This window comes from Arvicanthis niloticus, chromosome 2 (assembly GCF_011762505.2).
Source record: "Arvicanthis niloticus isolate mArvNil1 chromosome 2, mArvNil1.pat.X, whole genome shotgun sequence".
Taxonomy (NCBI): domain Eukaryota; kingdom Metazoa; phylum Chordata; class Mammalia; order Rodentia; family Muridae; genus Arvicanthis; species Arvicanthis niloticus.
In genome coordinates this window covers 93,249,294-93,276,525 of record NC_047659.1, presented here as the reverse complement: position 1 = coordinate 93,276,525, position 27,232 = coordinate 93,249,294, and the positions used below count along the sequence as shown (strand labels likewise).

The window sequence follows — 27,232 nt, the reverse complement described above, 5'->3', positions numbered from 1 at the left end:
TATAATTGGGTAAGGATTTTCTCCGAACCTCACTCTCCTCTCATCTATGCATAGGAAGTAAACATTTATCGGGTTGTTGAAAAGAAAATGAGTTTATAAAGCACCTAGTCTGCAAAATACCAGAAAATACCAGTAAATGTTTATTTGTGGGTATAGTCATTGAGGATTGCAAGTAATAAGCCTTCATAAAGGCGTGAGAGCTTGTGAAATGCAGCATCAGGCCTGTTTATGTATTTCAGAATACTGTAGCTAACAATTTGGGTGTGTCAGTATCCGGGGGACAGTCTGGTGTTTCCTTGTTGATTTCTCCGTTTGTTCTCAGAGGTAGAAGAGATGACCCCAGCCCTGGATTTACTTTGCTCAGCAATTAGAGAAAGTGACTCTGAAACCCAAAGCAAACACTTTGCAGAGCAGCTGCTTCACCTCACACTGTCTTTCCTTAACAAGCAAATAAGAGAGCTTTTTCTCCACACTGAAGGTAAGAACAGCAATGAGGGCTCTGCGTGCCATTGGTCAGAACAGAGAGGGCTCTGCATGCCATTGGTCAGAACACAGAGGGCTCTGCGTGCCATTGGACAGAACACAGAGGGCTCTGCATGCCATTGGTCAGAACACAGAGGGCTCTGCGTGCCATGGGTCAGAACAGTGAGGGAGGGGCATGCCTTTGGTCAGAGCAGAAACAGAAGCAGAGCTCCCAGGACATCCTGTGAAGGAAGCAGTGAGGGAGCTGGTTTGACTCTAGGAGCAGTGGCAGAAAGACCAAGGAATAAGGTGTAGAGGGGGTGTGAAGAGGACTGTGCTAAACACAGCTACTTGGAGGAAGGGAAGATTTATTGCTTGAAAATACCTGTTTTGAAATTTGACAATTTTTAGAATTCCTTTCAACGAGTCATGATATGTTCTCCTTCCCTTCTCTTTCCATGCCTGTTTGCACATGCACACACACACTCATGCACACATACATGCAAGCACATGCAAATTGTCACACTGATGTTTTTCACAGAGCTCGATGAACATTTACAGAAAGGAGTGGCTATTTTGACGAGCCACATCAATGAACTTCGGACTTTTATGATAAAGTTTCCTTGGAAGCCAGGAGATGCCATAGATGAATCTGATGTAAATGAAGATGTCCTCACAGTGAAGGAGGGCCAGGTTTGGGAGGAACTCAGCTTTGAGGTAAATGAGTATGCATCAGATCTCTGCCAGATTCAGAGAACCAAAGAAAACACCTAAGAAACGGGATTCAGAGTCTACACACTGGTGTGGCGTCTTTGGCCAGGGTCTCAGGTTTTACTAATGTGAGCCCTTGGGCATGGCTTCAGATCTGTATGTCTAGATCCTGCTGATGTAATTCCCCATCTGCCACAGGACCAGCCTCATTGAAAGCATACTCTTGAGCTGGAGAGATGGCTCAGTGGTTAAGAGCACTGACTGCTCTTCCAGAGGTCCTGAGTTCAACTCCCAGCAACCACATGGTGGCTCACAACCATCTGTAATGGGATCTGGAATGGCTGAAGTCAGCTACAGTATATATATATATATATATTATATATATATATATATATATATATATATATATATATATATATATTGAATAAATCTGAAAGAGAGATGAGAGAGAGAGAGAGAGAGAGAGAGAGAGAGAGAGAGAGAGAGAGAGGGAGAGGGAGAGAGAGAGAGAGAATGAGAGAATGAGAGAATGAGAATGAATCATACTCTCCCAGCAGTCCTGCCTGGGTAGCCTGGGCCTGGAACGTTGCTTTATTTTCTATGTATTTTGGAGATCAGTCTCAGTAGCTGAGGCTTTCCTTGGACTTGTTTTATAACCTAGGGTGGGCATCATGATCTCCCACCTTGGCCTCCCCACTGCTGGGGTTGTAGGCCTGCCTCTGCCCCATCCTCTCCAGGCTATTTTGCCCTCATGCATTCTTTTGACTTCTGGATAAACAGTTACTTCTGGCAGTCAGGTCTCAGGGATCTTTTATGATGTCATCACCAGGTGGTGCCCTTGATTTTAGTCCTAGTCATCATAAAATCTAATGAACACGATTGCCATTTAAATCCTCCGTGTGTCCACCTGTTTGCTTCTCTTTTTACAGAAGTAATCAGTTTAAAGTGTGCTGCCCTCTGTAGGACTTGGGGACCAGGAGAGTTCCTCTCCCTACACAAACTGTGGTTTTATTGTAGAGGCAAAGCCAGTGCCTTGATGCAGTCTCTGTGCACAGCAGATTAAAAGGATAACACAGATTTGGCCTTGTCCATGACTGCTGCTGTCAGGCGGGGACAGGGGAGCACTGGGTGGCTGCCTTTCCTGTGCTCTTACTCAGCTCTGCCCAGAGACTTACTTTTCCTGCTAATTTTTGGCTGCTTTCTTTCTTACAGTCTTCTTCCTATGTGCCTCTCTTTACAATTTCTAGAACACGATCACAGTCCTCAGTCCTTTCTCAAAATCGCTGATTTCCCCCTTCCCCCTCCCCAGGTGACCTTGCACACCTCGTTATCTTGACTGTCAGTTATTTTCAGTCCCTTCCATGGTTCTAAAGTGTCTTATGATAAGAAGTATGGTTCCATGTGAGCTTCAGGATAGAATGCACAGGCTCTTGATGAAATCAGCTTTTGTTTCAAGTTCTAGCTGGTGCTTTCTTCTGTTACATGGACTGGTGTGGAGTCTCTGAAGGCTTGCCCTGGTATTTCCATTCTGCATCTCTACACAGGGTGTTCCCTCCTTTTGGAATCTCTGTCTTCTGGTCAGTTATCTCTAAGAAGCCCTGAGCCTTGCGCCCCCACACTATTGTGGTCCTCCTCCTTATTCTGATACATCCTTCTGTCTCCTGTAGTTGTTGCCATGGCCCTCATCCATGCTTTCTTTGTGTCTCCCATGGTTGTGAGGCCCTAAGCTGCTCACTGTCTGCTTCAGTCAGCTCATAGAAGTAGATTTTCCATCAAAGCCCCTTAGTGGGTATCTAGTGCCTGTACACATTCTGTATTGACAATCAAAATAAAACTAAAAGGACCTTAAACTTGGGTTTTTCTTCTTTTTCCTAGGAAGTTATTGCTGATGCCATTTTAAATAACAGAATACCAGAGGCACAGACTTTCTTCAGGAAGACTGGTCATTCCTCTCAGCGACTGGAGGAACTGGTTAGGATAGGCCTAGATTTGGCATTTGACAGTTTGAAAAAGAACAACATGGAGGAGGCCTCCAGGCTCCTGAGGAACTTGGTGAGTGGTGATAATCTGTTTGCCTCTGAGGCTCTCTGTAGGCCAAGATGACCTAGAACTCACCCTATAGCACATGCTGGCCTTACATTCATTTGTGATCCTCCTGTCTCAGCTTCAGTGTATTGGGATTACAGGCATTTTTAGACATGGTCTCACTATGTAGGCCAGGCTGGCCTTGAACTCACTGTTCTCCTGCCTCAGCCTCTCAAGTGCTTTAACTATATGCATGTATCACCACACCCCCCAAGACAGTGCTTTCTATAGAAGACTTCACACTTAGGGCTTCCATTTCATAGAAGACTTCACAAAAGGGCCTCAGTTTTGCTGGGAGACATCCTATATTCTTCAGAGGACCTGACATCGCCATTTGGACTTTCTGAGGGATTATGCTCCATGGCTTAGGGCTCCATGTCCACTGGCTTTACACATCTGAGAGGAGACATCTAGAAGCAGGGCTCCTGGGCTGAGCTAAGGGCTGGCCCTTGTCCATGTGGCTGGAGTCTTGCCCTGGGCAACTCTGAAAGTGCAGAGGATTCCTTGACTCTGTCAACCTTTGTTTTCATGTAAACCACCATAGCTGTTTGTTGTCATCTTAGGCTCTGGTTACCTGGTATTACCTTAAATTGTTCTGTGTGGTGCCTCTGCTCTGGAAAAGTAATAAGGGTTTTTGGGTAAGTAATCAGTACTTATAACTGATGTAGAAAATCAATATTCCCGAGAACAGGATAGGTGCTGTGGTAACAGGATACTTGTCTACAGTCGAGCATTTCTGTGTCTAGCATATTTATGTTCAAACAGGCTCATTACAAATTTAAGGTTTTTAATTTCCCATTTATTTTAGGGCTTCAGTGTGGAAGATGAGTTGCTTAAGATATGCTTTTATACAACTGATAAAAACATACGGGACTTTTTGGTAAGTCAAGGTGACACTCGTGTAGCTTCCATTTTTCATTTTGAGACAGTTTGGTATGTAGTCCAAGCTGGCCTCCCAACTCCTGATCCTGGCATCTTAGCTTTCTGGAATTACAAGCATACCTGGCTATGGTTTACATCATTATTAGACGACTTTGGTGAATTTTTTAAACTTTAAAATGAATAATTTTATATCTAGCAAGAACATTATTAAACTTGACATTCCTTTTTTTTCTCAAAGACTTATTTATTTTTATTTATATGAGTACACTATAGCTGTATTCAAACACACTTGAAGAGGGCATCAGATTTCATTACAGATGGTTGTGAGCCACCATATGGTTGCTGGGAATTGAACTCAGGACCTCTGGAAGAGCAGTCAGTACTCTTAACCACTGAGCCATCTCTCCAGGCCAAACTTGACAATCCTTATTTGTTTGTTTGTTTGGTTGGTTGATTGGTTTGATTTTTGAAGACAGAGTTTCTCTGTGTAACAGAGCCCTGGCTGTCCTGGAACTCACTACATAGATCAGGCTGGCTTGGAACTGACTGAGATCTGCTTGCCTCTGCCTGCCCAGTGCTGGGATTACCTGTGTCACCATGTCTAGTGCAATCCTTTTTTAATGATTGTGATTATTTTGGTATTTGACATTATGACAAAGGAAGAGTTGTGTGAATATATATTAATGTAAAAGTGCAGATTACAAGATTGGAAACTTAGCTTGGTGGATAACAGCTTCTACTGCCAAGCCTGCCAGCCTGAGTCCCATTCCTGGCACCCACATGGTGGAGGGAGAGAAAGCAGCTCCAGAAAGTTGTCCTCTTACTAATGGAATAAAAAAATTTTAGTGCTGAATAAACTCTTCCCCCTCCCTCCCTTTTGTCCTTCTCTTTCTCCCTTCCCCTCCCATCCCCTGTCCTCCTCTTCTCTCCTTCCGTTCCCCTTCTCTTCTCCTCTCCCTTGTCCATCCTTCCTCTGACTTTCTCTATGGTGCTGTAGATCAGGCCCAATTTTTGCTAAATGAATGCTATGCTGAGAACTACATTCTCTAACCACAGTATTATTAAATGGCACTTAATCTCTTGCTTTTTGTTTTGCAAATGTTATTGATTTTTGTGTGGTCATTGTTCTAATTGCTTTTATTCAAGGTTGAAATTTTAAAAGAAAAGGAGTGCTTTTCTGAAAAAGAAAGAAGAACTGTAGACTTTGTCCATCAAATTGAAACACTTTATTCAGGATACTTCCAGGAAAATGCACAGATACAGGCTTTCCCCAGGTAGGCTAATTAGGTCCTCGGTGATAAGGAGAGGATCATGGGTAACACTCCATTTGTACTAACTGTGGAATTGGACATCCATTGCGCAGGGAGGTAGAGTTTGCATGTTAAAGAAGGGTATCCGAGATTTCCTGTCACTTCAGCTCTGTAATCAGAGTTATACTCCACCTCCAGCAGATTAAAACAAATGGATTTTTCCTTCAACATTAAAACTAAATATATATATTGTCACTGTTTTAGGTATTGGATAAAGGAACAGGACTGTTTCAAACACAAATCTGTCTTGGACACACTCCTCAAATGTGATAAAAAAGATGAGTTTAACAAACAGGACCATAGACTTGCATTGAATTGGGCTCACTGGTGGGATCTGCAAACACAGGAATGTATCCTCCTCCCCAGAATAAGTCTACAAGGCAAGTATTAAAAGACCAGAAATATGACCGTATTAAGTGGGATGAAGGTAGGCATTAATGTTTTAATATTTGTGAGTCTCCTCTTTAGGATCCTTTTGGGCGGCGGTTCAGTTTCTTTAAAGTCCAGTTGTTGTATTAAGACCTCTTGGTGATAAAATGTTTGTAATGGGTTTACAGCAAGGTGCTGAAAAAACGCTGTAGGGTTAAAGGAATGGGTATCATCAAAGCTAAAAGTTGTCATTCGGGCTCTGCAGTGACAGTCTTGTTTTTCCAGACAGTTTCTGAGTTTCTTATGTAAAGTGGGGATTAGTAGCACATGGGACTCTGGAGCATAGCTGACAGGCGGAGCAGTGATAAGTCCTGCAGCATCAAACTGATGTGCACTGTGGTAGCCTAAGTTCTTATGTGGCAGAGAAGAGAGTTGACAACTCCCAGTGCCCACATCACTCTTCCTGTCTCTACTACTGATTATAAAATGAACAAAGCAAAATAAGAAAACTAAAAAGTAGAGGGCTGTAGGTAAAAAAAAACTGCTGGGGAACCACAGGGTTCCTCACGCCATGCTGTGTGTGGTTGGCTGGGAATGCCCTGGGTTCCTCCAGCTGGAAGTTAGGCCCAGCTGCTGACTAAAGGCCTCTCCAGGGCTCCTCATGGTGTGGCCCCAACACATGAGAAAGTCCTTGGCTTCTAAAACCGGTCTATTGGCATGGTGGATGGTGGATGGATCTGGATGTGCCCGCCCCCCCAAAACTCAAGGCAGACCTGAGTTAAATAGGGAGGGGAAGAGGTGGTAGGGGCTGGGGAGGAATGCTTAATTGACTCCAACCTCTGGCCTTCAGGTATCTCATTAGTATGTAAATCTCTCTAGGGCCTGGGGCCTGTTCATCATACCCTCCTGTGTACCTGACTGAAGGTCTGCAGGTTGAATGGAGATTAGACCTCCTGACAGGAGCCTGGGTTCTGGGGGCATGGCCACACCCACAACCCAAGAACCAGGATACACTTCCATGGCCAGACAGAGGGCCTGAATAAATCACACATAATATAAATACAAGTAGCCAGTAGCCATAATTCACTGCTGGTTTAAAAGGTGTTCTGTTCTTCATGTAGAATACAAAGCACGTTCCCCAGAAGCCCTGTGGAGACACCTCACGGCTCGCCATGACTGGTCAAGCATCAGCTTGTGGATGGAAGAATTTCAGACCCGGGAAACCATGTCAGCTCAGCAGAGCAAGTGGCCACCTCTGAGTGCCGACATCATTGAGCAGAGCACGTGCTGCAACCGTCACATGAGGAATGAGATTTTAGACAAGCTGGCCAGGTACTGTAGCTGCAGGATCAGAGCAGGTGGGAGAACAGAAGGAAGGGAATCCAAACATGACATGAAGGGGGCCCTGCTTACCTGCAGCCTGCAGGCCCGGCTGTGTTCAGTGCAATGGCACACCTGTACTTTCCCTCTGAACTGTCACCAGTTCAGTGCAGTGTTGCTCCATGACATAACATTCAAAGGGTATTGTTCTAAGCTGTTGTTTTGGGTTTTTTTTTGTTTTGTTTTGTTTTGTGTTTTGTTTTGTTTTTTTTTTTTTTAGTTTTTTGAGACAGGGTTTTTCTGTGTAGCCTTGGCTGTCCTGGACTCACTTTGTAGACCAGGCTGGCCTCGAACTCAAAAAACCGCCTGCCTCTGCCTCCCAAGTGCTAGGATTAAAGGCGTGCGCCACCACCGCCCGGCTAAGCTGTTGTTTTGAAATCATCTGTTTTTAATGTCATGGCGTGGTGAACAGGTTCTCAAACTGCAGATGGAGGTTCTCCCTGCAACTTCTCATGCCTTATGTTATTTTGTTTGGCCTAGAACTTGCTATGTGGTGTTCTCTGATGTAGAACTATCATTAGAAGTTTAAGGAACAAATGGCTTAGTTACCCCAGGATCAGGTGTCCCATTGCTGTCTCCACTCTTCTTATATAGTCAGTCACCAGACTCTGCTATGACCGCCTTGATCTGCAGAGGACGGGGTGGGGGAATAAGATAGAGAGCAGGGTGGCAGTTTTAGCTCATTTCTAAAACTAATCCTACTAGATCTAACCGTTGAACGCTGGTCATGTGGGTCAGCAGTAGCTGAGTAGTTTTCTGTGTCTCAGTCTGATCTGCGTGAGGAAAGCTAGGTGTGCACACAGCATGTCTCCTCCACTCTTACTCTCTTACTTTGTTTATGCTCTGCCGGCCTCCCAGCTTGCGGATGCAGAGGCAGAGCCAGGGGAGGGAAGAACATTGCCTAAGCCTCTCACTTAGGGATGGGGCCCTTTAACATCTGGTTCTCTGGCCTCTGGTCTCTTACTGAGTTAATGTTCTTCTTACTAAAAATGACATATTGTAGAATTTGTATAATCAAAATATTTGCCTTAGTATTTGGTTGCTTAAAAAGTAATTTATCTAGTTTAATATAAATTGAGAAATTAACTCATTCTGGGCATAGTGGCACATGCCTTTAATGCCAGCACTCTGAAGGCAGAGGCAGGCAGATCTCTGAGTTTGAGTTTGAGGCCAGCCTAGTTTACATAGTGAGTTCCAAGACTGAGCCAGGGCTATGCAGAGAGACCCTGCCTTGAAAAAACAAAACAGGTCCAGAAAGATGGTTCAGCAGTTATGAGCACTATCTGCTCTTCCAGAGGTCCTGAGTTCAATTCCCAGCAACCACATGGTGGCTCACAACCATCTATAATGTGATCTGATGCCCTCTTCTGGTGTGTCTGAAGATAGCTACAGTGTACTCATATACATAAAATAAATACATACATCTTTAGCAAAAACAAAAAACCAACTAACCAATGAGAAAGAGAGAAAAAAAGAGAGAGAAGATCATGATATCTATTATGTAAATATTTTTCTATTATGTGAATATATTAAAGTGGAAATTCCATTTTATTAGATTTATAAAAATCAGCAATCTAAGCATACATGAAAAATTCCTTACCCCAAATCATTGAAATCTAAAAATAATCATTCTGGCCAACATTATGCAATTGATGACAAAAATGTATGCATTCTCTTTAGATTCAGAACAAGGAAAGCCAGCAGCCAGCCACTCTTGAAGTGCTCTTTGAGCACTGTGTGACCTCAGGAGCAATCCCAGCAGGTCTTGGTTTGGGTTTCTGTTTGGATTAGAACAATCTGATTTTAAATTCATGTATGAAAATTTGAGTCATGAATCCATAGGAAAAACTTGCCGTAAAGACAGCAAGGTTTACTGTAAAGCTGCAGTGATTGAAACAGTAGGAAAGACAGAAGACCAAGTACAGAAATAGACTTGGACACGTGTGATCATCAGTTTGTATCCAGCAAGAGGGGTCCCACAGAGCTTGAGGAAGTCATCTTTTCATGGAGAAGTCATCCTTTCATCTGCTCGTAATAAACGAGCAGATACCTGGGCAGAAGTTACCTGCGCATTGAATCATTTCTGGGCAGACATGAGACCTAAACATCAGATGTGAACATGTGAGAGCTTGGGGGTTGGGAGTTGCTTCCCACATGTCTCAGGCAGCAGGGAAGGACTTACTGAAACCAAGAGAACTGTTTGGCAGCATCCTTAGTGGAAGGTGTCGGCCAGCTAGCAGTATCCTGTTGCAGAGCCAATGTCTCTGATCCCTCCAGCTCTTCTCTCCTCACTGGGCAAATCACAGCCAGACAGATGAGCATCCAGGAACACAGCAAGGGGAAGAGGAGAGCTTAGGTCTGAGGAGATGGGACACTAGAACCAATTCGTGGATATTTCACCAAAAATAGAAAGCACAAATGGCCAGTGTGCTGGCTAGTTCTATGTCAACAATACACAAGCTGTAGTCATCTGTCTTAGCTAGGACTTCTATTGCTGCGGTGAAACACCATGACTAAAAAGAAAGTTGGAGAGGAAAGGGTTTATTTGGCTTACACTTCCACACCACTGTTCATCATCAAAGGAAGTCAGGACAGGAAGTCAAACAGGGCAGAAACCTGGAGGCAGGAGTGGCCATGGAGGGGTACTGCTTACCGGCTTGTTTCTAATGGCTTTCTCAGCCTGACTTGCTTTCCTTCCCAACTTGCTTTGATAATGGTGTTTCATCCCAGCAATAGGAACTTATATACACCCAGCCAGTAAACATAGGAAAATGAGATTTCTTTCTCATTTTTTTATTTGTTTGTTTTTTGTTTTACTTTTAGAGACAGGGTTTCTCTGTGTAGCCCTGGCTGTCTTGAAACCCACTCTGTAAATCAGGTTGGCCTTGAACTCACAGAGATCCACCTGCCTCTGCTTCTGGAGTGCTGGGATTATAAAGGCATGTACCACCACCACCCAGCTCTTTCTCATTTGTAATTATGTAATTGTGAATTTATTTTTCTAAAGTCTAGGAACAGCTGAAATGACCCACAAATGTTCAACAAAATATGGCATGAAGGTTATTACTGTAGGTGTCACCATGGATAGATGACCAGTGTCAAGTAAAGAAAAAGGGGAGAGATAATATGCACTCTCAGTGCTTTGGGTTTTTAGTGTAAAGTAGACAAAATCAAACCATGTATTATTTGAGGTTGATTATAGTTATAAAACTATAGATGAAGGTAAATAGTTACACAACGTCAGGCAGATAGGGGTTGCTGTAGAGCACACAGTAGGAAGGAGCACACAGTAGTCCCAAACTCAACTGTCTGTGCTCAGTGTGTTAGTTACATGCTGTGTCTATTTTCAAAACATCTGTAGTTTTTAAAAAGATTAATTGATTTGTATTTCATGTACACGAGTGTTCTGCCTGCATCTCTATCTGTATACTACATGTGTTTCTGGTGCCCGTGGAGGCCAGAGGGGCCTCAGATCCTCTGGAACTGGAGTTACAGACGGTTATGAGCCACGGTGTGGGTGTTAGGAGTTGAACCCAAGTCCTCCGGAAGAGCCGACTGTGCTTTAGCCGCCAGGCCACACCCCCGGCCTTCATGCAGTGATTCTTTGAAGTGTTTCTCTGTGTGTTTTTCATGCTCTTTCAGTATGGCAGTTATAACGCATTCAGTAGTAGATATATAAAAAGTAATATTCTAAGTGCAGGTTTCCATCTTGTTTAGTGGTTGGTGTGTTTAAGTGCTCTCTCTTCTCTGCAGATTTGTGGAAGTGTGTCTGATTTGAACCTTGCATCTCTTTAACTTCTTATCTCTCAAATCTGCCCCACAGAAGTGGCGTTTTTCTTGCATCTGAGCTGGAAGACTTTGACCTTCTCCTTCTGAGACTGAGCCGGATTGGGGGCGTAATGCAGGACACCCTCCCCGTGCAGAGCTACAAATGCGAGGCAGGCTGCGACTTCCATTCCCGATTCATCCTCTACTGTTTAGAGCACAGCCTGCAGCATCTTCTCTACAGCTATCTTGACTATTACAGGTGAGTACTGAGAGCTGGCTTGGGGCTGAGTGGAGGCTTAAACAGGGTCTTACAATAAGCTTGGACTCTTGGCCTCCTGTCTGTTACTTAAGTGCTGGGGTTGCAGGTATGTGCCATCTGCCTGCCTACATGAACTGCTGTGGTTTTGTTTGCTTTAGAGACAAGGTCTTACCTTGTAGCCCTGAAACTCACTGTGTGTTGTGTGTAGACAGAGTTGGCCGAACGTCACAGAGGCCTACCTTTGCCTCCTAAATTCTGGTATTAAAGGCGTCAGCTGCCATGTCTGTCCCCTGAACTGCTTTGAGAAAACATTAAGGGTAATGACAGCGTCTGTTAGCCTTGGAATTACTGGAGGTTAGAAAAAAATAATGTGTCTAGGGATGGCTGCCAATGGCAGAGCCTTTGTCTATCATGTGCAAGCTCATGGGTTCAGTCACCAGCATTGCAGGGGGTTGGGGGTGGGGGTGGATAGAGCATATGTCTTTTAAAGCTTAAAAGACAGAGAGATTTTAGAATTCATACAGATTAATATGCATAGGACAGCATATGTCCACCGAAGATCAACCTGTGGAATTTTGTTTGTGATCATTGCTAATTGTTATCGAATCAGTAATAGCAGCATTAGATATAGTTTTTAATATATTAAGTGTGTGTGCCTGTGTGTGTGTGTGTGTGTGTGTGTGTGTGTGTGTGTGTGTACTCGTGGTGGGGAATTACAGGTATTTGTCTTACTCTGTAGTTCAGGATGGACTTTAACTTACAGCAATCCTCCTGCCATAGTTTCCTGAGCACTGAGATTACAGGTGCTGGATTTTATGGGGTTATTTCCATTGCTGAATCCAACCCAAAGCCTTGTCATCATGCCAGGCAAGCACTCTACTACTGAGATACAGATCCAGCTAACTCAGGGTTTTTGAGACAGGGTTTTGCTGTGTGGCCTAGGCTGGCCTGGGCTGCACGTGCTACTTTAGACTCCTACACTGAGAGTGCTTTTCTAGGGTGAACAGCCATGCCCCGTGTGCTAACCCCAATGTTGTGTGTTTGTTTGTTTTTAAATATAGACTCAGTCCTGGAAATTGTCCTTTTTTGGAAAAGAAAGAACTACATGAAGCTCACCCTTGGCTTGAATTTTTGGTTCAGTGTCGGCAAGTTTCCAGTAACTTGACAGGTATTCTGTTCAGTATTAAACACAGAAACTTTCTCTAGGTAAACAGTGAATCTATTGAATGGTATTTATCTTGGGAACTCTAAATAAATCCTTTGGCTGTAGTCAAGTGTCTGACTGTGATCCAGGCTCACATTTTACTGATGAAATAGAAAACCAAGAAATGTTAGCCTCTGGCCTGCCAAGAAAAGTCAGAATTGGAGCTGAGAGCTTCTCTGATTAAGTCTTCTTCACTTCTGCCTCGGGCTATGCACTCCACTCTATCATTCCACCAGCTGTCACAGGCTCAGTTCCCACTGTGGTAGATTGACATCTCCTTGTCACAAGGATTGGTCTGCCTTATAGATATCTGCTAAGACTCTTTCCTTTCTTCTCCCCCTCCTCCCTTTCTCTGTCTCCCCTCCCCCTCCTTTCTTCTCTCCTTCCTTCTTTTTTCTTCCATCCATCCTTTTGCAGTGCTAGGGCCTCTCATATGCTAAGCACATGTGCCTCAGGCATTGTATAGAGAATGGTCAGAAGACATCTCTGAGAAGTTGGTTTTCTCCTACCTGTTGTTGGGTTCTGGGAACTCATAAATCTTTCAGTCTGGAGCTTCCAATTAGAAGGAAAAGAAACTCTGTTATATCCTCGGAGCTGCTAAAACAGGTGCTTGGGTTATGATCAGACAGGAATGCCTTTTACCCTCAAGCAGTCTAGCTCCTGGTGTTCCCCACATTCTGGGGAAGGTGGAGGGCAAGCACTATATATACATCAAGCAGTTCATTCACAACCAGTCTTTATATAGTGCCCAGTTTTGCTGCTGTTCTGGGTGGTGGTACACACCTTTAATTCTTGTACATGGAAGGCAGAGGCAAGCAGCTTTCTGTGAGTTCAAGGCCAGCTTGATCTACAGTGAGTTTTCTATTCCTGTAGGGCTGAATAGTGAGACCCTGTCTCAAACAAAAAGAAGGAAGCCACCTGCAACTCTTAACTAGGTAACACCAGCATAGATCTAGCCTGGGCTTATGGGAAGATGACTGCCCACAGTGGCTGTTGGTAACACAGTCATGTTTCCTTCAGTTTCTTTCTTCTTTCTCTTTCTAACTACTCTTATGTTGTTCTCTAGCAGGTAGCCGTAGCCCCTGTTCAAGTAGGAGTGCAGAATACGTCTGTGTTTTGTAACTGCCTTTGTGTAATAAGACTTCTCCTGCATCCTTAGACACAGTGATCATTTCAGCGTTGGCACAAGATTCACTTAGTAAACAGGCCCCACTTAACTTACTGTGCTCTTGTTTTTGGACAATGAGCTTGTCTTTGCATTTTTTCTTATTATAAATAATGGTCTTGAATATATCTTAATATCTTTGTTTCAGATAAACTCTTTAGTACATATAGGTTTCTGCATATAAAATTACTAGTCAAAGGCTGTTGAAGGGTTTTGCTGTCAGGCCACGTTGCTGTGAGGTTGTACCTTTGCCCTGTGTCCTGTTCACACTGACCAAAAAATAGTGACACGGGATGTTTTTTGTTGTTGTTTTGTTTTTTAAATCATTGCTGATACAGTTGACTGAGGCATCTGATTTTTTATTTTGCCCATAGGGTGTGATTTCTTTAGAGTGTCACTTGTTGATTCTTTTTTACCTTTTCATTTTCTTTGTTTGAAATCTTTATTTTTATGAAGGTGAATGCCTCCCACCCCCAACACTTACATACACACCATATCTTTTCGATGCTTTTAAACTTAGGAAACCTTCTCACTGTGGATAGACGTAAAAAGTATCTTCCTCAGAATTATATGTCTCTTGATTTGGTGATTATCCCTTTTATTTTCAGATCCCAAACTGATCTTTCAGGCTAGCCTTGCAAATGCTCAGATTTTGATTCCCACCAATCAGGCCAGTGTGAGCAGTATGCTGTTGGAAGGACACACCCTCTTGGCCCTCGCTACCACCATGTATGCTCCTGGGGGTGTCAGCCAGGTATGGGCAACGCTTGAAATTATTGTGGAGAAATAGGGTTGAATTTAAACTCAGCATGAAGACTCCGGATTGTGTAAATCTCAGTTGGTGCTGAAGTGTGACTGTATCAAGTATCCCATTAGGTTGGTGAGCGTGAAACAAGTGAATTTCACAATTGCATGTCCTGAGCCGAAGTGGAACTACTGCGTGACCAGAGAGTCTTTCTCCCTTTGGTGTGTTATGATTAACTCCAGGATAGAATCAGAATCTGCTTACTTCTGGAAGTAAATGTCTTTTAGCTCTGTGGCTTGTGGTACATCTTAGCTATTCACCCTTTTAGAAAGTTTTCTTTAAAGCATAAGTTTTAGCTTTCCCTATAAACGCCTTTGAGGAACCACATGCAGGTGTGCTCCTCTGCTTTTTGAAGATACAGTGACTGGATAGAGGGAGAGCATTACTGACATCTCTTCCTCAGCAGTTTCCTCCTGGTGGTAATTAACCCTTAGATTACTGCAGTATAGTCACATGACTTAGCTCCTTACCCCTGCTTTTAGTCACTTGTTAGAGACTAGCCATAGACTACCACAGGTCAGAAGAACGGGCTAGGAATTATCTATTTTAATTTATTTGATAATTTTATTTACTTGTTTTTTATTCATTTTTATATTTATTTATACAAATAGCATTTACTTATTTGTTGGTTTTTTGAGACAGGGTCTCACAATATAACTCTGACTGCCCTGAATTTCTGTATGCAGACCAGGCTGGCCTCAAACTCACAGAAATCAACCTGCCTCTGCCTCCAGAGTGTTGGGATTAAAGGCGTGCGCCCCCCCCCCCCCCCCCCCGCACTTGGCTATTTTATTTGTTTTTTTGAGGCGGATTCACTATATAGTCCAAGCTGGCCTGTAAACTTCCTGTGTAACCTGTGCTGGTCGTGAATTCCTAGTGATGGTCCTGGCTCAGCCTCCCAAGTACTGGGATTCTAAGTATGCACCACCATGGTAATGTAATAGATGTGTGTGTGTGGGGGGTGTTTACTGGGATTCTAAGTATGCACCACCATGATAATGTAATAGATGTGTGTGTGTGGGGGGGTGTTCTTATGATATCAATGAATGTGAAGTATAAATATCATAAGCATTATACTAGTGATGGCTTTTTTTTGCAGATGGCATAGGCCTTGAAAACAACTGATCTAGCTCTCTTCCTACCCTGCAGGAAGCTGAGGCTTAATGTCAGACATGTAGTCCAGAGGCAGGCAGCCATTCCATCGTGGAGCAGTGCTGCTTCAGAGGCATCTTCTGAAGTAACTAGCTTTTAAATCTCAGAGTGTGTACTATCCAAACATCCCTCCTCAGCTGCCATGTGTCTTCTTCCATAGGTCATTCAGAACGAAGACAGCGAGAACTGTTTGAAGAAAGTGGACCCCCAGCTACTGAAGATGGCTTTAACACCTTACCCAAAGCTCAAAGCTGCACTCTTCCCACAGTGCACTGCTCCTGGTATTCTGCCCTCTGATATTACACTCTACCACCTCATTCAGGTACTGCATTTAGAGAGCTACTTCTTACATGTATCAGCCAAGGCTTCGGGAGGGAATCAGAAAACCCTATCTCCTTTAAACAGTGAACACAGAATAAGGAATTGTGGCAAAGAAGAATGGATGCTGGGCCTCTGGCCACATACTATGCACCTATGCCCAGAGGGATTACATGGAAACCTGTGGTTTTGCTTCTATTTCAGAGGGATTTTCAGACCCCTTGAAGCCTATTCAGGGTCTAGATTAGAAGCATCTATTGCCTGTATCTCAGTTCAGCAGGCCTTCTTCATTACATCCATGTTCATAGTCTCTTCAATCCAGCAGAAGTTCAGTTGTTCTTTAGAGATAGAAAGTCCAAATTTTCAGGATGGACTAATCCACTTGAAAGTGTGGCTCACAGATGAGCCAGGACTGCTTGTTTCTGCAATGCCATGAAATCAGCAGCCCGTGCTAGAGGGCAAGCCTGTCACACCACTCACTGGACTCTCCAGGTCAATTTTCTGTAAAAAATTTCCCAAGGAATGAGGCTGTGGTATAGTGGTTAAGAGCACTGGATGTTCTTCCAGAGAAGAACCTGGGTTTGATTCCTAGCACCCACATGGCAGCTCACGCCTGTAACTCAGCTCCATGGGATCTGCTGCCCTCTTCTGGCCTCCCCGGATTCTAGACACACAAGAGGTGTGCAGACATACGAGCCGGCACAACATTCATACACTCAAAATCTTAAAGGAAGAATTCCTGAAGAAGACAGCCTCATGCTGGCTTCACATCCTGGTGTCCCGATCTCTGCCATGCAGAGTAACACTGTGCACAGCATCTGCATGAACTAGCTGCTTCCATGCAGAGTAACACTGTGCACGGCATCTGCATGAACTGCTGCTTCCATGCAGTAGTGCTTAGCCCAGATTTGGCTCAATGTAGTGATTGTCCTGTCTCAATATCTCAAGTGCTGGATCAAAGGTGTAGACAGTCCCTTGCTTGAATAGCATTTGAATCAAGTTTAAACATAAGCCATCTCACATCATTATTATCTTTTCAACTTGACTTAAATAGTTTTATTTTGCTTTGTTTTACATAGCCCTCAAACTCACTATGTAGTCTAGGATGGCTTTGAACTCCTGATCCTACTCTTTCTACTGCCTCAGTGCTGAGATGCCCGGAGTGCATCACACCTGGCTGTTTGTTTTAAAGCAGTGTCTTGCTGTGTTCCAGACTGACCTCCTAAGTCCTATGCTCAAGTGATCCTCTTGCCTCAGCCTCCTGGATGCTGGGCCTCTGGGCACATACCATCGAGCCTGTGCCCAGGTATCTCTGTGTGCACACTTTTGTGTTCACATGGCTCTCTCTGCATGAGTATGCAGGTGCACACATGAGCTAATGTGGAGGGCAGAGGTCAACCACGCACAAGTGATGATCCTTTGTAGCTGTCTCATGTTCTCTTCTCTTTGGGGGCAGAAGGGGGCTGAGTTCAAGGAATTTATGTTCAGAACAAGAACATTTCATTGTATTTGGTTCTGGGGATCAAATGTGGGTGCTGGCAAACATTCTACCAGGACAGCGAGTCACCCCTGGAGGTCTGCCTGTTGTTCTGTTTATTGTCTTAGGGTCAGTAAGGTTTGGAGTCTGAATGCCTTTTCCTCTTTTTCAGTCCTTGCTACCCTTTGATCCTAGCAGATTGTTCGGCTGGCAGTCTGCCAACACACTAGCTATAGGAGGTAAGTCCCGAGGGGTTTTGCTTTGGAAGCATTTAGGTGATACTGAGAGTAGAAGTTTTTATATACACAGTCAGCCCCTTTTTTCCTTGTGCTTTCTATTGTAAAGTACTTCTCAATAAAAGACACTTTGCTGGAAAGCAATTGAGAGCATGTAAGTGGAGAGTCAGTTCACTCAGTTCCTAGCATTGTGCACGCTGGGGAGCAGATCTGAGCTTCTGCCTGTCTGTGGCTCTTCCTTCTCAGAAGCCCTGCGTGCCACATAGTGTCCTAAGTGTTGAGTGTTGGTGGTGACAGCCAGTGAATAACAGCTCCACCTCTTACTGGCTGATGACCTTGAATACTTGTTTTAACCTTTCCATCAGGTTTCTTTAAATAAGGCGAAAAGTAGTGTCCCTTCCTGTGCTGTGTAAGAAGGGAGGTAGGATGTCTGGTGGGTTGGTTGACATGTTTTTGAGGCAGGGTCTTGTACAGCCCAGGCTGGACTTGAACCTGCCGTTTAGTTTTAAATGACCTTGGATATCTGATCCTCCTGCCTGTCCCTCCCTACTGCTGGGATTACATGAATTTTCTATCACATCTGACTTATGTGGTTCTGGGAATAAATCCAGGGCTTTATGTACATGAGGCAAGTGCTGTACAACCGAACTCCAGCCTCCGCCCTAAGATAAGGTGGGTTTTATTTTTTTTAAGATTTATTTATTTTATGTGAGTACACTGTCACTGTCTTCAGACACACCAGAAGAGGGTACCAGATCCCATTAAGATGGTTGTGAGCCACCATGTAGTTGCTGGGAATTGAACTCGGGACCTCTGAAAGAGCAGCCAGTGCTCTTAACCGCTGAGCCATCTCTCTAGCCCAAGACAAAGTGTTGTAAAGCTCTCAATTTACTGGATACCAGGTGCATACGCACTGCCGTCCTCTGTAGAACATAAGAATTTTTCTGAGGGTTAGTGTTCAATATCATATATGATGCCTCTGTTTCCTTGCTTATAATGTTAAATTCATTCTACCTATGCCCATGGAAGTACATCAAAATGTTTGCCATATAGTAGATGTGTAGCAAATGTATTGACTACCTAAAAATGAATTTTCTGACAAAGTGCTTTAGCAGTGAGCCATATCCTCAAGCAATAAGAAATGAATTTTCTAGTGTATGCTTTATAAATTGAGTTTTATATATGCCCTATATAGTGTATGCAGTGATTATAGCGGGCAGTTTTATATCTGCCCCATACAGTGTATGCAGTGATTATAGCAGGAGTTCTGCTGTGGAAGAGCTCACATTGCACTGCAATTCTGAAAACACAGGGATGAAATGCTTTGCCTTTTCCCAGATACAGCCAGTCAGCTCCCACACTTTTCCAGCCCTGACCTGGTGAATAAATACGCTGTAGTGGAACATCTGAATTATGCATATTATTTACATCATGGACGCCCATCATTTGCCTTTGGTACTTTTCTGGTCCAGGAGTTAATCAAGAGTAAGACTCCCAAGCAACTGTAAGTGATGAGAGCTTAATTTCTGCTCTTCAGAAAGTATGTGTGTGTTTGACTAATGCATGTATATGCCTTTGCTCTGTTTCAAACACATTCTTCGAGGTTTCATGTGGTGCATTTAGATCATTCACCCCTTACCTCAGTTCCTCCTCAATCCCCACCTTCCTACGTACCCAGCTTCATATTCTGTGCGTCTGTCTCCCTCTCTCAACTGAGTCCACTTAGTGTTGGCTGACTGCACCTGAGCCTGAGGCCTGCCTGGGAGTGTGGTCAGGACACTGGGTGTCACTTCACTGAAGAAAACGGACTCTCCCTCTCTCTGCAGCAGTCAGATGCCAGAAGCTCCTCAGCTCGGCATGGGGTTCTGTGCATTTCCCCTCCTCCAAGCTGCACTTTTGTCTGGTGTGAGTTTCTGCTAGTCTGTGAGTTTGTGTGTGTGCCTGCTCTGCTGTATCTGGAAAGCCTGTTCTCTTAAAGTCATCCATCACCTGTGCTTCTAAAATCTTAGATGTCCCAGTTGGGGGCTGAGCACTCAAGTTAATCAGTTATGTGTCTCTGTGATGACTGACATCTAGTGCCAGAAGCTTCTCTGATGAGGGCTGAACAATATACAGATCTGAAATTGAGGTTTGGACTCTGAATTCTGACTTCAAGCAGCCCCAGCGGTCACTGAGGCGGGCACAGGTAGCAGATTGTATTTGGATGGTGACTGGTTTCCATTGTGCTCCTCTTTTTCTTCATTTCAAGGTTTTGGCTTTGCTGTGTGTAATATTTGCTAATGCAAAAGGAGACATGTTTAAAGTCGCACGGCAGCTGCTGGGGCACAGTAGCCAGAGCAGAGGGATTCTACAGATGGTGCATTTTATACTCATGAGCTGTCGCTACTCCACTGCATACAGAACTGGGAGAACTGTTTGATGTCATTGGCAACTATGTTTCTGTTTTATAAGTAACACAGAGATGCACCTTAAACTTTGTCTTAGTAGTACAGTCTCATGGTTCAGTAGTTCAGAAAGGTGAAAGTTAGAGACACAAGTCCAGCCTCCAATTCTTCATATTAAAGGGTTGGCAATGTCTTGTAGAGCTTTCTAGAAAACTTTCTACATGTATAAAATGTACAGCTGGGTCCTCTAAACTGTGCTTTCACATGTCAACATCAGAGCCAGAGAGATGGTTCAGCAGTTAAGAGCACTGGCTACTCTTCCAGAGGAACTGGGTTCGATTCCAAGCACCCACATGGCCACTCACAGTTGTGACTCCAGGTCCAGGGGATCTCATGTCATTTTCTAGCCTCTGTGAGCACTAAACACACATAATGCACAGACATTCATTAAGACAAACGCTCATATATATCAAATAAAAATAAAAGGTAGTATTGATCTCAAAAAAGGTAGTATTGATTTTCTAGGTAGCTTGTGTTCATACCTTACTTGTCTCAGATCACAAATTACAGAGCTTTCGAAAGTTCTTCACATCTCCTTGGTGGAGATGGAAGCAACAGTACTTTGGATTTTGAATAACTGCTTTAAGAGATGGTAAGTTTCAGGCCAGCAGTACAGCTCAGCAGGCGGAGGAGCTTGCCACCAAGCCTCACGGCCTAGGTTTGATCCTGAGGAGCTGCATGGCAGAAAAGAAGAGGTGACTACTACAGCTAACCCTGATTACCACACTCACAGCATGGGACATATTTGCTCCTCCACCCTCCACCCGACTGATCAAATAAACTGACCTGGGGCTCCTAGCACCACAGCCATTGCTGTATCTGCCATCTCTTCATTTGAAACATGGCTGATTTGACCCTCCAGACATAACTGAAGATATGACAGCCAATCTCCAGGCAGATTTACCAGCTGGCTCAGGCCTGTTTTCTAGCTGCATCTCAGCCATTTTGTGGAAATAGCTTCAGAGACCAGCTGCCTTTATTAGATATTGATTTTGGCCATGTTTGCACAAAGCAGTAACACTGCTGCATCCATGAAGTCACACATGGCCGTGTTTAGGAGTGGTGTCGTCCTGGTGGGATCAGGGTGTTGGCTGTGACCAGGGTGAAGTCACAGACAGCCGTGTTAGGAGTGGTGCTGGCCTGGAGGGACCAAGGTGTCATATTTGCCCTTAGAGCAGTAGCTCTCAAACTGTGGGTCTCGACTCCTTTGGCAGACCTGTCTCCAAATATATTTACAGTACAATTCACAACAGTAGCAAAATTATGGTTACAAAGTAGCAACAAAATAATGTTATAGTTGGGGGTCAGCACAGCATGAGGAACTGTGTTACAGGGTAGCAGCGTTAGGAAGGCTGAGAGCCACTGCTCTAGAGCAACATGTTGCTGACTGGCAAAATCCAGTTTGATCAGTGCAACTGGACATGGAGGAACATTCTGTTTTTTAAACACGATGGGTATGGCAGGGCAGGTATTCCATGTGACCATATGACAAGCATCCGGGGATATTGTTGTCTTTCCATGGTCCTGTTTTGCAGTGACATCTTTGCAAGGACAGGTGTAGTTTTTCTGCTTCCAAGACTGTTTTCTTCTTTAGCCTCAGAAGGCTGTTAGCAGCATATCCTTGCACCTTGTATGGCATCTTTGTCCTCATTTCTGTGATTAGAACTTGACTTACCTGGGATGTGGATCACAGTGGCCAAATTAGCAAAAGGGACCTTGGCACTCTGTGGGTCGCTCACCCTGTTCTGGCTTTGAGAGTCTGTGTAATGTCACCTGGAAGTGCTGCTGTTTGGCCTTCCACATCTCCTCAGAGAAAAGCTCACATTTCTTTTTTGTTTTTTTAATGTATGAATGTTCTGTCTGCATGCACACCTGCATGCCAGAAGAGGGCATCACATCCCTTTAGAGATGGTTGTGGTTGCTGGGAATTGAACTCATGGCCTCTAGAAGAGGAGCCAGTACTCTTAACTGCTCAGGTATCTCATGAGCCCATCACTAACTTGTCTTAAAAAAAAAAATTTCAACGACAATGGTATTGCCATTCCCAATGAGTAGTACATTTCATGCTTATTAAATTTTCCCAGTTAAAAAAAATTAAAGAACTTGTAAATCTAAGGAAACAGGGTTATAGTGCCCCAAAATAAAAGGTTTCACTGGAGCCCAAACACAGTTCCAGTTCCTTGTCCTGGTGAGAAGCAGCTTTTAAAATTGTGTGTGTGTGTGTGTGTGTGTGTGTGTGTGTGTGTGTGTGTGTGTGTGTGAGAGAGAGAGAGAGAGAGAGAGAGAGAGAGAGAATAAATTGTGTTGTGTGTGTATAATGTATGTGGTTTCTGTGTGTGACGTGTATGATGTATGTGTGTACATGGTTTGTGTGTCTGTATGGTGTGTGTGGTATACTGTACATGATTTTTGTCTGTGTGATGTCAGTGTTTGTACATCAAGTTACCCATGAAGTTAGAGGACAGCTTTTTAAAAAAGATTTTATTTTATTTTTATGTCTGGTGAGGAGAAGTGCATGAGGGAATATAGAAGAGAATGTCAGGGCCTGAGGCTGGAGCTGGAGGTGGGTGAGGGCTGCCTGGTGGGGGCTGGAGTTAGAGGTGGGTGAGGGCTGCCTGGTGGGGGCTGGAGTTAGAGATGGGTGAGGGCTGCCTGGTGGGGGCTGGAGCTGGAGGTGGGTGAGGGCTGCCTGGTGGGGGCTGGAGTTAGAGGTGGGTGAGGGCTGCCTGGTGGGGGCTGGAGCTGGAGGTGGGTGAGGGCTGCCTGGTGGGGGCTGGAGTTAGAGATGGGTGAGGGCTGCCTGGTGGGGGTGCTGGGAATCAAACTTGGGATAGTCTTCAATAAGATTAGTAAGCACTGTTGACTGCTGAGCCATCATCTCTAGCCTAGAGGACAGTGTGTGTTGGTTGTCTCCACCGTATGAGTCTGGGAGGTCACACCAAGTTGTCAGGCTTGGTGCCAAGTATCTTTACCCACTGGGCCATGTCCCCAGCCAGTGTGAAAAATAATGCTTATGTCTGATATAATTTTGATTTCTTTATTTTTTAGGATCCAACAAGTAGGCAAGGAGGCCTATACATTAGGGCTCTCTTCCTTCCACAACCCTTCGGTAGGGGCTGCCTGTGTCTGCTTCTTAGAATTGCTTGGCCTCAGCAGCCTCAAGCTCAGAGTCGACCTGAAAATGGCGAATGTCATTTTGGTCTCCGAGCGTAGACATGAAGATGCTCACTCCGGCTCCAGCAGAGAGTCTCTGGGTACGGTGCCTTCACACTCTGCCATGTGCTGTCCACGGGAACAAGCGGCAGCTCAGAAGTACTAAAATGGAAATGAAAGTTTTCCATTTTCTTGCAGAGTTCATATTATTAATCTCACTTTCTTAGAAGTTATTTTAATTGGGGTTGAATGACCCTGAGCCTCGTTACTTTAACAAAAATGCCCAGGTCTGACTTTTTCTATTGAACACATACAGGCACACCTCACACACACATGACACACACATACATTATATGTCACACATATATACTACATGCACCCCATATACACGTTACATATGTACACCACACATACACATCATACACATATCACACATATACGCCACATGCTCTCATATACACATTACACACACCACACATACACATCACACATATATACACACCATATACATATATTACATAACACATAAACACTACATGCTCCCATATACACATCTCACACACACACACACAATCACAGTTGGTCATGGTGATCTGAGTCAGGATAATCACTAAGAATTCAAGACCAGCATGAGTTAGTTACACAGGGATTTTATAACCCATGCTTCCTCATGATGGCTTTGATCTTACTGGGCTTTCTCTTTGGTTATTGGTTATTTAGAGATGTGTTCTGTCCTGCTTAGGCTGACCCTGACCTGAACCTAAGCAGTTCATCTTGCTCAGCTGGAGCTACAGAGCTATGCAGCTGTGCCAGCCTAGGTCTTTTGGCCTGTTTCTTACAGCTGAGAAGCTGTCTAAGCTTGGTGATGGTGACAGGGCAACCACAGAAGAGCTGCTGCTTCTCTTGGAGGAAGGCGTGTGGAACAGCATTGAGCAGCAGGGCTTTAGCAGGTTTGTGAGTTGCAACCCCAGCCTCTTTAGTAACCTGACTGTGCCAACCAACCTGTGTTGGACTGCTGTCCCTTCAAATGGCTTGCTCTTTCATCAGCCTCCTCCAACCTAGGAGGAGCCATCATAGGGCAGACAGACAGTAGCTACCTATGGGATTCCCTCTGTACAAATGAGAGGGAAGTCTGTTATGCTTTGTATGCAGGTGGGGTTTTAAGATAATTTTTATGTGTATGAGTGTTTTGTCTGAAGGTATATCTGTGTACCACAGAAGTGCAGTGGCCTCAGAGGCCAGATCTCTTGGAACTAAAGTTATAAAAGGTTGTGAGCCATGTGGGTGCTAGGGACTGAGCATGGGTTCTCTGCAGGAACAGCGAGCGCTCTTAACTACTGAGCGTCTCTCCGGCACGAGAGACGTGGAGGGTTTGTTTTGGTTTGGTTTGTTTTTTTGGTTTATTTTTCAAGATAGGGTCTCCCTGTGTAGTCTTGGTTGTCCTGGCTCTGTAGACCAGGCTGGCCTCAAACTCAGATCCATCTGCCTCTGCCTCCTGAGTGCTAGAATTAAAGTCATGTGCCATCATATCTGGCTAGTTTTTTTTTTTTTAAGTAGTGTAATAAATATTTGGTATATGTTAAAAAGCATGTATTTTTATTATTTTACATCTTTTTTGTGTTTTTATTATTTTTATTTTTACCACATGGAGATGAAGCTCACTGCCTCACACATGCTAAGCTTGTGATCTACAACTGGGCGATCCTGCCTCTGCTTGTTGAATGGGTTTTTGTTTGTTTGTTTTGTTGTTGTTTAGAGTTTTGTTGTTGTTGCTGTTTTGGTTTTTCAAGACAGGGTTTCTCTGTGTAGCCCTGGACGTCCTGGAACTCACTCTATAGTAGACCAGATTGGCCTCGAACTCACAAAGATATGCTTGTCTGTGTTTGAGTGCTGGGATTGAAGGCGTGCGCCACCACTGGCCAGGCTCACTTTATGTATTTTTTAAAGAGAACATGCTCTGGTGTATTTATTTAATTTTTACTAATCTCCAAATTTTAGGCTAGATCTATATTATAGGTGTGTGTGTGTGTGTGTGTGTGTGTGTGTGTGTGTGTGTGTGTGTGTACAGGTACACACATATGTGTGTAGGTGCCCATGGAAGCCAAAGATGTTGATCCACTGGAATTAGAATTACAGAGTGTTGTGAGCTGCCTAACATGGGTGCTGGGAACCAAATCCAGGTTCCCTGCAGGAGCAGTAAACTCTCTTAACGACTGAGTTGTCTCTCTGTTCCCCTAAAGCTATACTTTATTTACTTATTTATTTCAGTTTTTTTGAGACAGATTCTCACTATGGAGCCCTGGTAGGCCTGGAACTCCCTCTATAGACCAGGCTGGCCTTAAACTCCTAGGTAGCCCTGCCTCTGTCTGTCTGCCTTAGAGCTAGCCACATTTGAATGATTTTTTTCCCTCTGCTATCCATCCCCGATTTTAACTGTAGGTTGTCCAGCGAGTCCAGCAGCCAGTGGGCATTAGTGCTGCAGTTCTGCGTGCTCCATGATATGAAACTGAGCGTGTCCTACCTTAGAGAATGTGCCAAAGCAAACGATTGGCTGCAGTTCCTGGTTCACAGCCAGCTCCACAACTTCCACCCAGAAGAGGTAAGCCACACTTCCCAGAACTATGTTCTCATGATTGTCTGCTCGAGACCCACGTTTGCTGAGTCTTTAGCCTGGTGTCAGGCAAAGGGGTAATCACTGGAACAGATGTGGACAAGTTTCTAGGATTCTAGGTTGAGCATGGACATTCACTCAAATTCCCTTAAAAACAACCAACTGTGGTGGCTGGGGTCTATAATTTCAGTACTATGGAGACTTAGGAGGCAGGATTGCAAGTTCTAGGCCACCCTGGGCCAGATAGCTGGATGTTACCACAAACAAGTTGGAAATATCACGTGGTCATCTCTGACATAGCTCGGCATTATAAAGAATCCTCCTGAACCATGTTTTTTTTTGCTTTTGTTTATTTGTGTTGTTTTATTGTGGTTGTGTTTGTTTGTTTGTTTGAGACAGGGTTTCTCTGTGTAGCCCTGGCTGTAATGTAACTCACCTTTAACTCAGAGATCCACCTGCCTCTGCCTTCCAAGTGCTGGGACTAAAGTGCTACCACCACCTGGCTTTTCCTGAGCCTTTTTGTAAAAACTCAGTCTATGAAAAGGAATATTGAGTGTGTTTTAATCATCTCTCTAGGTGGAATCTCTTCTTCAGTATTTCAGTCCTGTCCTTCAGAGCCACTTGAAGCTGGCTTTTGAGAAACTGTCATCAGGGTCCTTCTCTAGAGACAACAACTGCCTCCAGGAACTCCAGAAAAACAAAGAAGAAACAAGTGATTTCTTTGAAGTTCTCCAGCGGTGCTCGGATGAGCCAGCCTCTTGGTGCTGGCTCTTGGCTGAGGCAGTGAAACGTCGGGTTCCTATTCTCAGTGTCCTGGCCTCCTGTATCCAGGTGAGGGGCAGGAAAAGCCTAAGGAGCCAGAAAGCAGCAGGCAGGCAGAGAAGAGCTGGCCACTGCCGTGGTGCTTGTGCTCCACCTGCTTGGTAGCTTAGTCGGGACAGCGGCAGGCTGGGGGCTGACCTGGGCCATAAGCTGAGACCTGTCTCAGATGGCTTGGTAGTTATGAGTGCACACTGCTCTCACAGAGGACCTGAGTTTGGTTCCTTGCACCCATATTTGGTGGCTCACACTTCAAACTTCAGTGACTTCAACAATTCTGGGCTTTGTGAGCACCAGCACTCTCAGACTCACACACATAATTAGAAATCAAGTAAGTCTTTAAAACCGTCAGACAACAACTACAAAACAGAACAAAGCACACACAGTTAGATGGCTACAGGCAAAACCCCTTGCTACCAAACTTGACTACCTGAGTTTGATTTCCTGGGAATTACATGGTAGAAGGAAATAACTGATTCCCACAGGTTGTCCTCTGGCCTCCACACATGCTCCATGACGTGTACATGTGCGCGCGCACACACACACACACACACACACACACACACACACACACACACACACACACGAATAAGTAAATCAGCTGGGGCTGGAGAGCTGGCTC

At 44.3% G+C, this 27,232-nt stretch overlaps 1 protein-coding gene across 5 annotated transcripts in view; it reads left to right on the top strand.

Annotated features, from left to right (window-relative positions):
• Positions 1–27,232, top strand: part of Spg11 (SPG11 vesicle trafficking associated, spatacsin) — a 67,082-nt gene that overhangs the window by 22,710 nt on the left and 17,140 nt on the right. For all 5 annotated transcript variants that reach the window (XM_034496488.2, XM_034496489.2, XM_034496491.2 and 2 more), the window contains 17 exons: positions 323–478; positions 1,004–1,179; positions 3,049–3,225; positions 4,067–4,138; positions 5,287–5,414; positions 5,655–5,830; positions 6,941–7,151; positions 11,023–11,226; positions 12,288–12,394; positions 14,204–14,349; positions 15,713–15,874; positions 17,520–17,586; positions 18,922–19,087; positions 23,076–23,281; positions 24,022–24,130; positions 25,620–25,779; positions 26,368–26,622. In XM_034496488.2, the coding sequence (XP_034352379.1) occupies positions 323–478; positions 1,004–1,179; positions 3,049–3,225; positions 4,067–4,138; positions 5,287–5,414; positions 5,655–5,830; positions 6,941–7,151; positions 11,023–11,226; positions 12,288–12,394; positions 14,204–14,349; positions 15,713–15,874; positions 17,520–17,586; positions 18,922–19,087; positions 23,076–23,281; positions 24,022–24,130; positions 25,620–25,779; positions 26,368–26,622 (2,678 nt within the window). The remainder of the gene's footprint in view (positions 1–322; positions 479–1,003; positions 1,180–3,048; positions 3,226–4,066; positions 4,139–5,286; positions 5,415–5,654; positions 5,831–6,940; positions 7,152–11,022; positions 11,227–12,287; positions 12,395–14,203; positions 14,350–15,712; positions 15,875–17,519; positions 17,587–18,921; positions 19,088–23,075; positions 23,282–24,021; positions 24,131–25,619; positions 25,780–26,367; positions 26,623–27,232) is intronic.